Raw genomic sequence first — 13,428 nt, 5'->3', positions numbered from 1 at the left:
TATTGAGAATATTTATGACTCGCATATCACGTCTGAGCTTCTAAACTTAAACGCACTTCCTGAACCAAGTGGTTTACGGGTTCAGCAGTCACATCTCCGCAGCTGTCAGTGTTTTCTCCAGCTGGTGATGTCATTGTGCCCTACTGCACTGCTCAAGTTATCAGACTGATAAGAGGTGAACCCTGGATTTAGGTGAGCTGTCAGACACAGCGGCCACACAGATCACCGCAGGAAACGGCTCAAAAAGCAAAAAAACATGTTTTGGCTGCTAAAGTGTCATTTGACTTGGTAAATAGAACATTTCCCTTTTTTGTGTACATACAATAGGATATGCAGGACACAGAGCTGAATGTAAGATGCAGTACAAGAAGTTTGATCACTGAGTTTTTTGTTTGATTTTTTTCTGTCTTTGTCACAATTTGTGACTCAGATTAAGTTCGTATTTTATAACACACTTACACACTTTAGAAAGCACAGTGCAAATAAACGCAACCCTAACCCTCTAGGCTTTATCTTATTGCAACATGAGTGTCCATTAAAAACAGTTTAGTGTGGTATAAAGTGTTGGACCCACCAACTGACTCTCAGTCATTAGGGTAGAGCCATGACAAGCCATACCGTCCGTCTCTGTAATTGAAGCAGTGGGTCGTTTTTAAAAAGCTTGGTACTGTAATAGGAAGAAACTGATATTCCAGTGTAATTGATGATACTGCAAAGCAGAAATGTTTGGGAAACGCAACAAATCAGCCAAATATAGTGGCAGACAATATAAAGTTTACATGCCGAGTGCTGAGGCACATACCATGTAAAAGCCTTAATGCTCTGCTGAATCAATAACTGCAGAGCTCCAAATCTCCTCTAGCATCAACATCACGCCAAAAACTTCCTGCTGGGCACTTCATAGTATGTGTTTCAAAAGCTAAATTGATCCTGGAGGTGTACTTTAATCGGGGCCACCTTTGCAAAAGAAGATATTTTGCCGCTTCAGGTGAGTAGAGCATCAACAAAAGCACTGTACAGAAGAGAACAGGCACTTTAAGTCAGATGTAGCATGACAGGGAGCTGTTGTGAAGGTGGGTTGCAAAGCAGCTTGCAGGATTCTGTAACTTTACGCAGACTAAAGTATTTTAAAGTGAAAAACTTATGATCATTTTCAACTCAAAAGCATGCATAATTCACTTGAAGTGATCTGTATTCATCTTATACTGAAGCATAACTTCTTATTGACAAAATCCAGATGCTACAGTCAGATGATCCCTTGCCGCAAGGGGTCACCACAGCGAGTAGCTCCAAAGTTTTACACCAGATGCCCTTCTTAGTTTAACCCCACAGGGCATTTTTGTCTCTAGCTGGAACTGAGGTTTAGCTCGCACTACATTATGGAGCTAAAACAAAATAGAGAGGTAATAGTAGGGGGAAAAACCCAGAGTCAGATTATCTGATCTGGTCAGGTTCTGGGTCGAGCATGACCTCGTGGCAAAACTAGTCTCAGTTTGAAAGTGAAAAACAGCCGATGGCATGAATGAAAAGCAGAACTTTTGTCCATTTTGTTCGCTTTATTAAGAATGGAGTACAACAGCAGGACAAAAAGTCATAACACCAAAAAAAGTGGATAACAGATCAAATATCAAAGAGACAAGAGACGAAAAAAGAGTGACATTCTACCCATCGTGTAAATATGGCCGTGCAAATTAGGTACAATCAAGTGGTTATCTCAAATTATTCTGTAATCCCACCCACACAAACTATGTCAATGGGACGTATACATTAGCTGAGAGTGCTTATGGGGATTGGGGAGTCTATCGGATTGGACAAGGTCCAGCTATTGATCAGGTTTGAGCCAATAACACACATCACAATATTTACAGTACAGAGATTAGAGGCAATCAAATGATTAATTTTGTTATCGACTGATTGTTGGACTTACATATTGGTATAGAAAAATGGTGTTACGTCAGCTTTCTAAAGGATAAGTAAGAAAAAGAGCATGTTCACTAGCAAATGATTCATAATAAATAGTAACATTACACAAACAGATATTAGAAAAAAAGCACGTCAGTAGAATAAAAGAGACCAGCTATTCAGGTGCTCTATGGAAAAGTAACAGCTACAGTACACGTACAAAAAGCTGGGATACCAGGACTATCTTGCATCAATTACATCTGTGCTTTGTAAACAGAATACTAAAATGAGTTACTTTTTTCATGTAGAACAAGCAAACCTTTCCAAAAAAGTGACTTGGCACTCCTCTAAGTTTCTGTCTTACATGCATACGTTCACACACTGCTGTCAGCCTGACAGACCAAGAGAAGGTTATAGTTTGTAGACGAGTGGAGGAGTTACTGTTTGGGTGGGCGGATGTTAGGGCGGTGCTAAAGTCAGTGTTCGCATGGACCTCGGTTAAAGAAAGCAGAGAGAAAATAAAAAGAAGCATCAAAAAGCATGGAGGTTAGGTTATGGGGATAATCTTATTCACTGGGGGAGTAAAGCTAAGCAGAGAGCACGGTTTGTGGTTAGAAGCAGGAAGGGCAAATGGAAATTGCTGTGATCTACTGTCTTTCCTTATGGGCCATGGTTAGCACCTAGGCATTGTGGATGTTGTATTATTTGGTTCAGTAGTAGCTGTGTGCGTCCTCTCTGGCCTTGTGTCCCTCTCCTCCGTGTCTCCTGTGGCCGTGGCGGTCGTGGCGCTGGTTACGGTGATGGCGTCGGTACCGGTGCAGTCGTCGAGCTGCAGAGGGGAGGAAATGGTGAGTCGTTGTATATGAGCTGCAGTAGATGAACAACACACTTGTCACTGTGCACAATTACTGCACTGTACACAAAAATCCCATATTCACTGCCTAAATCTCTGCATATATTTTCTTACTCTTAAATGATCTGCTCTGAAAGAACCTTAAGTGTGTACTTGAACCATAAATACTCAAATACTCAAAATATATTTCCTTGCTGAAGGTTCCCATCACTAATCAGCTGACTCTTCAATGCTACACAAAAGCCTGATATGAGCTGGTACTTTATTTATTAGTGAGTCACCTTTGTTAAGATGGGAAAGAGTTAATAAATTATACTTAACAGACTTAAAGCTCTGAGGTTGGTTGATGCTAATTATCGGGTTTGATGAAATCATCAAGGAGCTGCTTGGATTGTAATTTCACTGATTTTAAATGAATCATATTTTACTGCGTTGTTATGTGTGTGTGTGTGTGTGTGAGGTCATATTTACATCCAAGATTTTTACAGTTGCTTTGACTTAGTGTCCTTGTGCACAACAGAAAGAGAACATTTCTTTTCAGACTTTAACAATGAATCTTCTGTCTCTGTCTCACAACTATGAATTTCACTCTGCAAAGTCTGTTTCAATGATTTCACTGTGTAAGTCATCATTTACGGGCTCTACTTGCCAAAATACAATCACAGGCATTATGAGTATTGTCACGCACATTTATAGCGTTTATAGAGTGCCACAGACATGATTTGTGAGCATGGAGCACTCTGCTCAGACACGAATAAGGGCAGAAGCGTACCGCTGGGAGGGGAGTAAGAATGTGTAGCGGGAGAAAAATGATGCGATATAGGAAAACGTAAAAGTGCAGAGGACAGTCAAGACATACAGAGATATACATTCAACAAGAAACTGTGACCAAACAGACGTGTGTGAGAAGATGTTTCATGCACTGTTTCATTACTGTGATATACTGTTGTATATGGTAAAAGCTTTGATAAGGAGTCCACTGTGAATCTAACCACTGCGTTTTACTCACCATCAAATGGGCTTACCTTTGTAGTTACACTAATGTGTCTGACACAATGACCTAATTTTGACACCTACATTAAAGGTTTTCAATGTGTTAAACTCATTTGTGTGTCTGCTATAACATTTTGCTGCATATATGCATATAAATCAATCTGAACTACAAAATCGATTCATGAAATTTGCCCAACCAGCTCAGAAACTAATGACAACTCAATAAAACAACAACCTGGCAGAACTGTCTGAATTTGTAAGTGAGGAGCAAGGCGTGAAAATAATCAATAAAAAACTTGTTGTATTGGTGGCACAGTCACTATTATAGAGCTCCAAAGTCACTACAATGCTGCAATGTTATGGTATAATAAAAAAGTAAAAAGGAGTTTTACATCTCAACTTCTACTCAGTCTGTAAAATATGTGGGGAAGAAATTTTTTTTCTCCTCATACATGATGCTTTCAGTTTAAAGTGACCACTCACACTTTGTGCAGATGATCCTGGGTCGCTCCCAGCTCCCATCGGCCCGGCAGCGTGCGGTGGGGATGTGGCGCTGGTAGAAGCCTTCAGAGCACTGGTAGCGCACCACTGAATGGATATCATAATGTGATCTCCTCCGACCTATCAAATGGGCATTCTCCACCGCAGGTGGGGTCCCGCATAACACTACAAACAAAACAAAGAAGCCTCATATCACTCATACAAAAAAGGCTGAATTCCTGAAGAGACATCCAGAGTTTATTTGACGTTAATTAGAACAGACACACTAATAAATACCCATTATAGCAGTCATCGCATATTTTTTTTATGTAAGTGCTAATGTATAGTAAATGAAAGCATCGCACAATATGCACAACAATAACTCGTGAAGGTCGTCATTTGCAGGAGTGCGCTGCCTCTAGATGGCAGCCTTGTTGCTGTATCTGCTGACAGAAAGAGCTGTTTTAAGGGGCTGGTCTCTGCAGTAGACAGGGACTACAGCCAAACCACAGAGCCATGAGACCACAGCCAGACAAACAAACACTCTCAAATGACTTAATCCCTCTCCCCCTGTCCTCCTTTATCCTTCCCCGTCCTTTTCTAAGGCCTCTTGATGGTCTTCCATGTCTTCAGTGTGCTTTTTCCTTTCTTTTTTCTTTCTTTTTTTCCCCCAAGTCTATGTGATCTCATTGCTTTCACATTTAGGTTGACTGAATCCCAGAGGAAAGGCTTGGGTACAGTAAGTATCAAGAAAACCTGACAAAAAACAGCTTGTGGGAATTTCACATGGCGTTTGAGAACAGGACAATAACTGCAGTTTCAGTTCTTCTGCCTGAACAAGTGTAAGTGGGTCCAGGGGAAAAAGAGCTGCCAATGAGAGGAAGATTTAGATTGATATTCCTCTCAAAAATCAATACAGGTTTTAGCCTGAATCTCAGCCTTCACTCGTGCATTTTGTCAATTTTTGGAGCGTCTGCAGCGATGACCTTTTATAGAGCAAAAAAGCAACTTGTGAAGTGTAGCCAACTACTGATTTTCTGCATGAGAACTGGTGGCCAGCTGGTAAGTACACAGAAAACCCAATCATGTAAAGACAGGAGAATCTTTGATAGGGAGCGTCCTTCCCTGTCCGACAATCTGAAAAGACTGAACCTTTTCAGTTTTGTTAGCGAGCTGAGCATTGTTACAGTACCTGTGCCTTTCTTGCAGATGTAGGGCAGGTTGTAGTTGCAGGGCACGTCGTTCCACTTGCCGTCCTCATGGGCAATGGTCACCACGCAGTCCTCGCCACCTGCAAAGAAGTTATCGGGCTGGCTCTCCCTCCAGTTCTCGTAAACCTGCACGGCAGCAAACATCATATTTCACCTGCATTTGAGTTCATCTGTAATTGTAGTCAGGCTGGGATTCTTGTCATATTTTTAAGTGAAAAGAAAAAAAAGTGGTATTTTTACACAAATGTGATTTTGTGAGCTTTAAATGAAAAGGTATTTGTTCATTTGTGTTTCCTATTGAGCTGGTTTATTATGATGACTTTTCACAGTCTGAAAACAGGAAGTGTAAAAAGCAATCACTGACCAAATCGTTGGTGTCGGTCCACTGAAAGTCCTCTTCCACTGTGCGATCGTTCAGACCGATCCAGGCGTTGTCGTGACCGAGACCTGGAACGAACAGTACATGGCTTCCTTTTATTTAACTGCTTCTGTAAGATCTTTATTTATGTATCTGATAGCACCGCACCGCCACCTTCTCCCTCTTTTCCGTATAATCTAATTTGTGAATCATGTTTTTTGTGACTTGCTGCTTTCTCTTCTTGTTTTTTTTCCCACACTCTACCTTTTATTGTTTTTTATCCCTCAAGCTTCGATTTCACGCCCCTTGTTTGTGATGTATGATATTAATACTTTGTTCTGCTTTAATATTTTTTTCCTAAGAGTGTTAGGTTTAATTCGTGCCATTTGTCTTGATTGTCTCCTTCTTTTTCTTTCAAAAGATTATGACTGAATAAATCAAAATCACCCGTCAAACATACCGTTGATGAACTCCTGCTCGGCAGCGGAGACGACACTACTGAGGTGGGCGCTGTGCTCTCTGCAGTCTTTCTCTGCATCCTCCCAGGTGTGTCTGTGGGTGAAGTACCTGTGGGACGACACGGTGAAAGCAGATTTGATTCACATGTTATGCTTCCCAAAAGATTTAAATGATGTTCAACTTTAAAACGAGACATCTGATCTCCCGTGTTCAGTCTCTACTTTAACTCCGTCAAAAGCACGTCGGAGGAGATTTCCTCGCTAATGATCCATGCGCTCCAAGTTAATCTGCCTACCTATTGTGCTCATTTCCAGCACAATATTTTCTGCCAGAGTAGCGTTGCATAATTCACCAAAATAATAATCCTTGTTTGTCTTATACTTGACTCCTCTGCTCATCGTTTACCTGAAACAAGTTGTTTTAGAGTTGTTTTAGCTGTCACTCCCAGAAAGAAGTTTTGCTTTATGCCTGAGATCGACATATTAAGGTTATCTGCTCTCAGTGACACCATTAACAGCCAAGAGCGGAGAAAAGTGTCAGAAGGCGACCAAAGCCTGCCCTTTTGACTCATCTGGCTCTAACCTCATTATATGAAAATTTGTGGATGCTCAAAATGTGCAACCAGCACTGTGGAGTGGAGCACTGTCGCCAAGAAGGTTTCTGTTTTTAATGCGAATAGACGTTTGCATATTCTCCTTTCCCGCTGAGTTCTCCACATTCTCTGGAATATCCCAAAGTCCAAAGACATGCAGGTTAACTGGTGATTCTAAACTGGTCATGGATGTCAAATTGTTTGAGGTGCAGAATAAAGTACTATATTAATGTATGGTTAAAGTATGACTTGGCTAAAAATGGCCGCCCCTCCCTGAGCCTGCTTCTTCCAGCGGTTTCTTCCTGTTAAAAGGGAGTTTTTCCTCCCCACTTTCACCAAGTGCTTGCTTACAGGGGGTTATCTGATTTTTGGGTTTTCTTTCTATTCTTACCTGTAGCAGTGGCCGTGGAACTTCCTCCAGCCGTGCTCACAACCTTCAACATCTGTAAAGAGAAAGGGAAATTAAAATCATTTCTTCTTTAAACATAGTCAAATACAGCACGCTATGTGAGATGCTATAGTCTATATAAGGAAGCAGCAATTGGGTTTTTTCCTTCCATTTAGCAAATAAAGACTAAAACATATGACTCGGGCATCTTCAGAAGCTAAATGCATGAACTGTAATTATACACAGGCTTCTTTTCCATTCTCAGCACACGTGGCTCTTTCTCTGCACTATTGGTATTCATTAATAACACCAAGGCCCGTAGAATCATTTATAACTGCAAAGGTTAGAAATTCATTAATCCTCATTACAACTAGTGCACGACATTCACACACGAACGCAGTCAAACACACACACACACACACACACACACACACACACACACACACACACACACACACACACACAAGGAGGACGGATCTGTAGCTGGAGGTGTCTGAGACCAGTGCAGAGATGAATCAGCGCTTGTGTGTGTGTGTGTGTGTGTGTGTTTGAGAGAGTTGTATGTGGGTGATTAGCACCATGTACCACACAAACACTTTTTTCCCAGTGTTTCATGATGCACATGCTCATGAAAATATTAACTGAAGCTTAGAAAATCATGTGTGTGTCTGTGTGTGTGTGTACTCACAGGAGATTCAGTCAGTATCTGTCACCCTGCACGAGGCTGCAGTGCCTCTTTTGTTGTTATGTTTGTGGTTGTGTGGTTGATTGTTGCCGCTTTGATGACCTAACACAGACTCTTTTCTCCCTATCAGACTGCTTGCATCAAACTATTTTAAGCTCGCATTTATAGCTAGATCTTTACATCTGCTCAGTTGACTTCCCTGGCTTGCTTCTCTGGTCCCCAGCTATTTCCCGATTTACTAATTTTCCTTAACTTAGCACGAATTTTGAAAACAAGGAGAACCTCTGGACTGAACAAGCTGTTCCATTTGTTTCATTTGACATTTTATTTAAGATTTGAAAAACATTTTGTCAGCTGCCCACTTTATTCTTAGTCTCCTTTATCTTTTTTGTTCCCACATTCATTTTTTAAGCACTTTGAACTTATGCTTCAAAGGTGTTTTATAAACAAGGTTTTCTTGCGTGCATCCAGATCAGCAATGTTTTTTTCTGTGGTAACAACAACTCTTCCTGGGGTCATTAAAAACTGGCTTTTACCTACAAACGTACTTTAGTAGCTACACATCTTCATCTGCTTGTTAAGGCTGGCATGTCTCATGGCAACAACTCAATACATTTAAGCATGAGTCGTACTCAACACAACCTGCTGAAGTTTAAACTGAGCCTCAGAATGGGGACGAAAGCTGATTTGGCGTGGTTGTTGGTGCCGGTCTGAGTATTTGAGAAACTGCTGATGTGCTAGAGTTTTCACACACAACCATCTCTACAGTTTACAGCGAATGGCGTAAGCAGCATGAAAGCATGGATCCATCCTGCCTTGGATCAACAGTTCAGGCTGCTGGATGATGGTGTAAATGGAGTGGGAGATATTTTCTTGGCACACTTTGGGCTCCTTGTTACCAACTGAGTATCATTTAAACACCACAGCCAACCTGAGTATTGTTGCTGGGTGTGCTCATCCCTTTATGACCACAGTGTACTTGTTTTTTAACGGCTTCTTCCAGCTGGATAACACTGGTTGTTATAAGCTCAAATCATCAGGAACTGTTTTTTTTGTTGTTTTTTTTAACATAACATGGCAAGGTGTAACTATTAAAGCATCAGGAAATGGTATTCCTATCCCCAGATTATTATTAATGTATTCATAATTATGAATAATTTACTTTATATGATTTTATAATGTGTAATAGAAGGACTTTTGCTTTAGACATATTTTGATGCTAATACATTTGTACTTTACGTGAAGAAGAGTTTTGAATGATGCTTGTAACTTGTGCATATTTTACACAGTCGTATTGCTAATTTCAGTGTAAAGCATCTAAATATTTCTGCAAAAATATTGCAAGACAGTTATCCACTGAGTTGTCTTGTGCAAAATCACTTCCACTGTAATATTGTAGGGTCTACCTTACAATATAAAGCGCCATGAGGCGACTGTTGTTGTGATTTGGCGCTATATAAATAAAATTGAATTGAATTGAATTGAATTGAATATCATCTGTAGTAAGGCACAGATGATATCCACCAAGAGAGATCAAAAATGCCAGTTTCCCATTTTAAATGTTGCATTTATGCAAACTTACATGAAACAATTACTGCATTTATGACAATTACTAGTCATAAATGATAAATCAACATTAGTTTCACGTCACACACAGTAGAAGAAGTTTTTTGATTTTTATCACCTGCTACACAAACCTGTGGAAGTGTGGATGTGTGGTGCTGACGAAAAACGGTGGAAATATTAACTGACGCTTTGAAAATAGTCTGTGCATTTACGTGCATGGCCAAATTCAGTCAGTATCTGTCACCCTGCAGCCCTGTGATACTCAGATACATTGTCTGATATCTGCAAAGTGACACAGCCTTGTGATATTGTGGTATGACACACGGCAGTAACAGATGCTGCACACTGATCAGGATTATTTCCACCAGCACAGTTAGCAACAAACCTTTCAGAGCAAGCGTCACAACGGTGAAAAGGCCAGTACACAACAATGTGCCGAATTACAGTTCAGCACCGTTTCAAACACAGACTGCAAAATAATTCCTTTCACACAGCTCGGAGTAATCTGTTATTTAATCATGTATGTGTTTGTGTGTGCGTGCACCAGCCTCTCACCTTTCTCACACATGTCTCCTCCGTAGCTGGGCAGGCAAAGGCAGAGGAAGGAATCAATCTTGTCGATGCAAGTGCCTCCATTTGCACAAGGCTCGGACTGGCAGTCGTCAACGTCTGCGGTGAAGGGAAAAAGCAGTGAGAACAGACGGGTTGCAGATCTCATTAGGGTTCAAATTAATAGGACATATTCAGCTGAAGTGATGCTGTTCAGAACAAAAAAAAATAAAACAGCGTGGGCGTCTGCTGCCACTCAAGCTCTGACACAAGATGAGCTGGTTATTAGTCCTGCTTTAAACACTGAAATGTGTCCATGTTGCTGAGTACATTATCATAATTCAGACGGGGTGTGAGGAGAATACAGACAGTCTAATCTCTTACATTCCTTATTTATTCTCATTCTCTCACAGAGGAAGGCACTCTAAAAGCCTTTCTAGTGTTATTACATTCTTTTTATGCATTTACAGAATCCAAGGTTGACTTTATGTGTCTATTGTCTTCTTTTCTCTCTCTGCATTGTCTCCATTTACAAACAACTGCACGAGCGCGAAGTAGTAGGCTACACAGTGGAATGCTTTTCTTTAAATGCAGTAAAAGAACATGGATGGATAACCCAGCAGAAAGGCTGAGTCTGACCAAAAGATCTAGGTTCAAGCTCTTGTTTTAGCAGATCCCGCCCCCAACCTTAAGAGGCCTTAAGCAACAACAGAAACCCCTCGAGCTCTCTGCAGCTGCTTATGCTCTCTAACCTCTTTTTTTTTTTTTAAAGTCAGGCAAAGAGAACGTTTCTCTACAGAGATCAATAAAATATCACTTTATCATTATAAATGGAGGGCATGTAATCTTCCTTCACCACTGTGGGGTTTTTTGGACACAGAATAACAGATGCACCCCGGGACTGCAGAAATCTATTAAAACTCACAGCAAGAGTGTAGAAAGAAGGCGACTTTCAAGTTCAACCTAACTTCAAAGTATTTCCTCTCAGCTTAATGATTGCTTAGTTCCAGTGAAAAGCAGTGAAAAGGCCAGTGGCTGTGAAGAGCTAAATCTGAGTGACAGATCAACCCAGAATGACCTTTAGCCTCATGCGAGACTTTCACACTTCAGCCTGAGTGTGATGTTGCGAAAGGATTAATTTTTAATCTGGGCTAACCTGCGGTTGTGTGTGTTTCAGGATGCACTGTGAGATTGTTTCTGGGTCTTTTTTCCCCTTTCCTTTTATGACTTCAGGTTAAGGTCGTTTATCTGTTTATAAAAATGTGCAGCTCTTTTAAGAAAGAATGAAATAAAATTAGGCTGTTTTTTGAGGATGGATATAACGACTGATATCAAGAGATTTATGCTAATGTGTTTTCTTGGAAGAGTTCCCACTCTTCTGTGTGGAAACTTTTAATCAACCAAACAATGTTGTTTGTCCCTAAAATCAAATATCAACTCAAGAGAGCACAAATTCCTAAAGTTTCTCAAAATTCACATGTTGTATTGAGAAGAAAAAACTACCTTAAAGGCACGATGTGCAGGATTTGGCTTCTGTGGCACCAAACTGACATTATTTTTTTTAATTGGAACTCAAATTAAATGATGTACTGAATGTTGAACTCAGTCTTACATGATTCAAATCACCAAAATCACAGGCATGTGTTCATAAATATAACAAATGCATGCGAACCCCCCGGTCTCGTTATGTGTAGCCTGACTTTGAATGACCTCGGGATCAGTGGGAGCACTGTTAACCACACGCAGTTCAACACGCACCACTAACTCTCTCATTCCCCCATTAAAATCAGTGCAGCCCTTTGTTGTTCAATATAAAAAGTCTGATCCGATTGTCCCGCTCATCCATTATGCAGAGGGGATGCTGCTCCTCAGAGACATAATACTGCAAATTCTGCAAATCCACAACAAAGCCTTGCATCATGCCCACGCATCGGCTGCTGGCTGTCAGTTTGATTGTCTGCCTGTCCATCCGTCCATTTTTACGTGACTGAACGCACAAAATTTAGTAAGAACAGGGTGCTACTGTGCATGCAATTGTGTGTGTGCGGTTTGTTTTGTTGACTTGCTTCCTTGATTGACTTGCTGTTTAATAAGCAGAGCATGTGTTAAGTAACAAATCTGGACCCTCAAGGCAGATTTATATCTCGGTTTCAAAGGGTCACAGTCCCGAAGCAAAAGTGCTTCTGGTGTCTGCTTTGGGACGTGCAGAGACAGAATGAGGCTTGTAAGCACTTCTTCTGAAATATTACTATGTTAGGGAGCCAGTCAAGTTAATGTGTACAGTATGTTGGGACGTTATCAGTATTCACAGCATTGATACAGTTCCTGAAAATGTTTCATATATATAAATTTTTCAGGAAATACCTTATATTTCGGTGTAATGATACTGTGACGCTGACACTAACAGAGACATTAACAGAGAACGTGACTTTGGCTTTGTTTTAGACTTTCCTGTATGCACATAATGCAGCAAGGGAACAGCAGCTTCAGATATTTAGTGCATGAGTATACACCTATAAACGGTTAGAGAGTGTTTCTATGGTAACCTGACCTCATTTTGAGAGAACCGAGTAACAAATTAAAAAGAAAATATGCCAGAAAGCTGTATTTAAACACCTTAACACCTAAATTGCAGAGTTATGGGCCTGAGCTGACTTGAACACCACCTGGCAGTGGCTGTTATGTGTGTCATGAATGCATTGCATTGTGGGATATTTTTGCTGGTGTTATGTCCTTTGCTTGCATACTCTAAAACCCCTGGACAACCTATGCACTTGGCACAGTACTGGGTATGCTGCAACACTTTGAAAATGCAAAAAAAAATCCAACACATCATTTTAGTGTGAAAATCTGATCGTTAGCAATGGTGTGTTGGACACAGCTGAACTTCGGCTGTATTTGGGGTTCATACTGGCAGTTTTAAATATTGTTTTTCTATGAAGACACATGCGATCCATATTGAATCTACACAGATGTGTGTTTTTGTATCAAAACACAATCTGATTTCCTGATACCACCAGTGGTGCTGATCCGATACCATGTAAATAAAGGGCCAGTATTGTCAATACCAGTAGTGATCCTTTTAACCTGTAGATGGAGTTTATGTAGGGGAGAGCTGTGTGTCATGATTTATGAGATGAATCATGGAAAATCTGAACAGATTTTAATGACCACTAAATCATTTTTACTTTCCACAATAATTAGACAATACACAAAGCACAACTTTGAGCTTTTCATGTAAACTGGGGCTTTTTGAGACCTGGGATGTAAATGTGCCTGTCTCTAAAGGACTTTGGGTCAACATCTGTTGTTTTTAATGTGCTCTCGGCTATAAATAAAATAGACATGACAGTCAACACAAAAAGATTCAGACATTTTTCTTTCAGCATGTT

The 13,428-nt window shown here is 40.5% G+C and overlaps 1 protein-coding gene across 3 annotated transcripts in view; it reads right to left on the bottom strand.

The window, feature by feature from the left end:
• Window positions 1–1,555: 1,555 nt before the first annotated feature.
• Window positions 1,556–13,428, bottom strand: part of LOC134617428 (neurocan core protein-like) — a 47,956-nt gene continuing 36,083 nt past the window's right edge. For all 3 annotated transcript variants that reach the window (XM_063462672.1, XM_063462671.1, XM_063462673.1), the window contains 7 exons: window positions 10,043–10,156; window positions 7,240–7,291; window positions 6,258–6,364; window positions 5,804–5,886; window positions 5,421–5,565; window positions 4,232–4,414; window positions 1,556–2,731 (listed from right to left, as the gene is read on the bottom strand). In XM_063462672.1, coding sequence (XP_063318742.1) covers window positions 2,613–2,731; window positions 4,232–4,414; window positions 5,421–5,565; window positions 5,804–5,886; window positions 6,258–6,364; window positions 7,240–7,291; window positions 10,043–10,156 — 803 coding nt within the window. In that variant the 3' untranslated portion in view covers window positions 1,556–2,612. The remainder of the gene's footprint in view (window positions 2,732–4,231; window positions 4,415–5,420; window positions 5,566–5,803; window positions 5,887–6,257; window positions 6,365–7,239; window positions 7,292–10,042; window positions 10,157–13,428) is intronic.

Source organism: Pelmatolapia mariae, linkage group LG18 (genome assembly GCF_036321145.2).
Source record: "Pelmatolapia mariae isolate MD_Pm_ZW linkage group LG18, Pm_UMD_F_2, whole genome shotgun sequence".
Taxonomy (NCBI): domain Eukaryota; kingdom Metazoa; phylum Chordata; class Actinopteri; order Cichliformes; family Cichlidae; genus Pelmatolapia; species Pelmatolapia mariae.
Note: the sequence above shows the minus strand (reverse complement) of the source record. Positions and strands in the feature narration are given on the sequence as shown.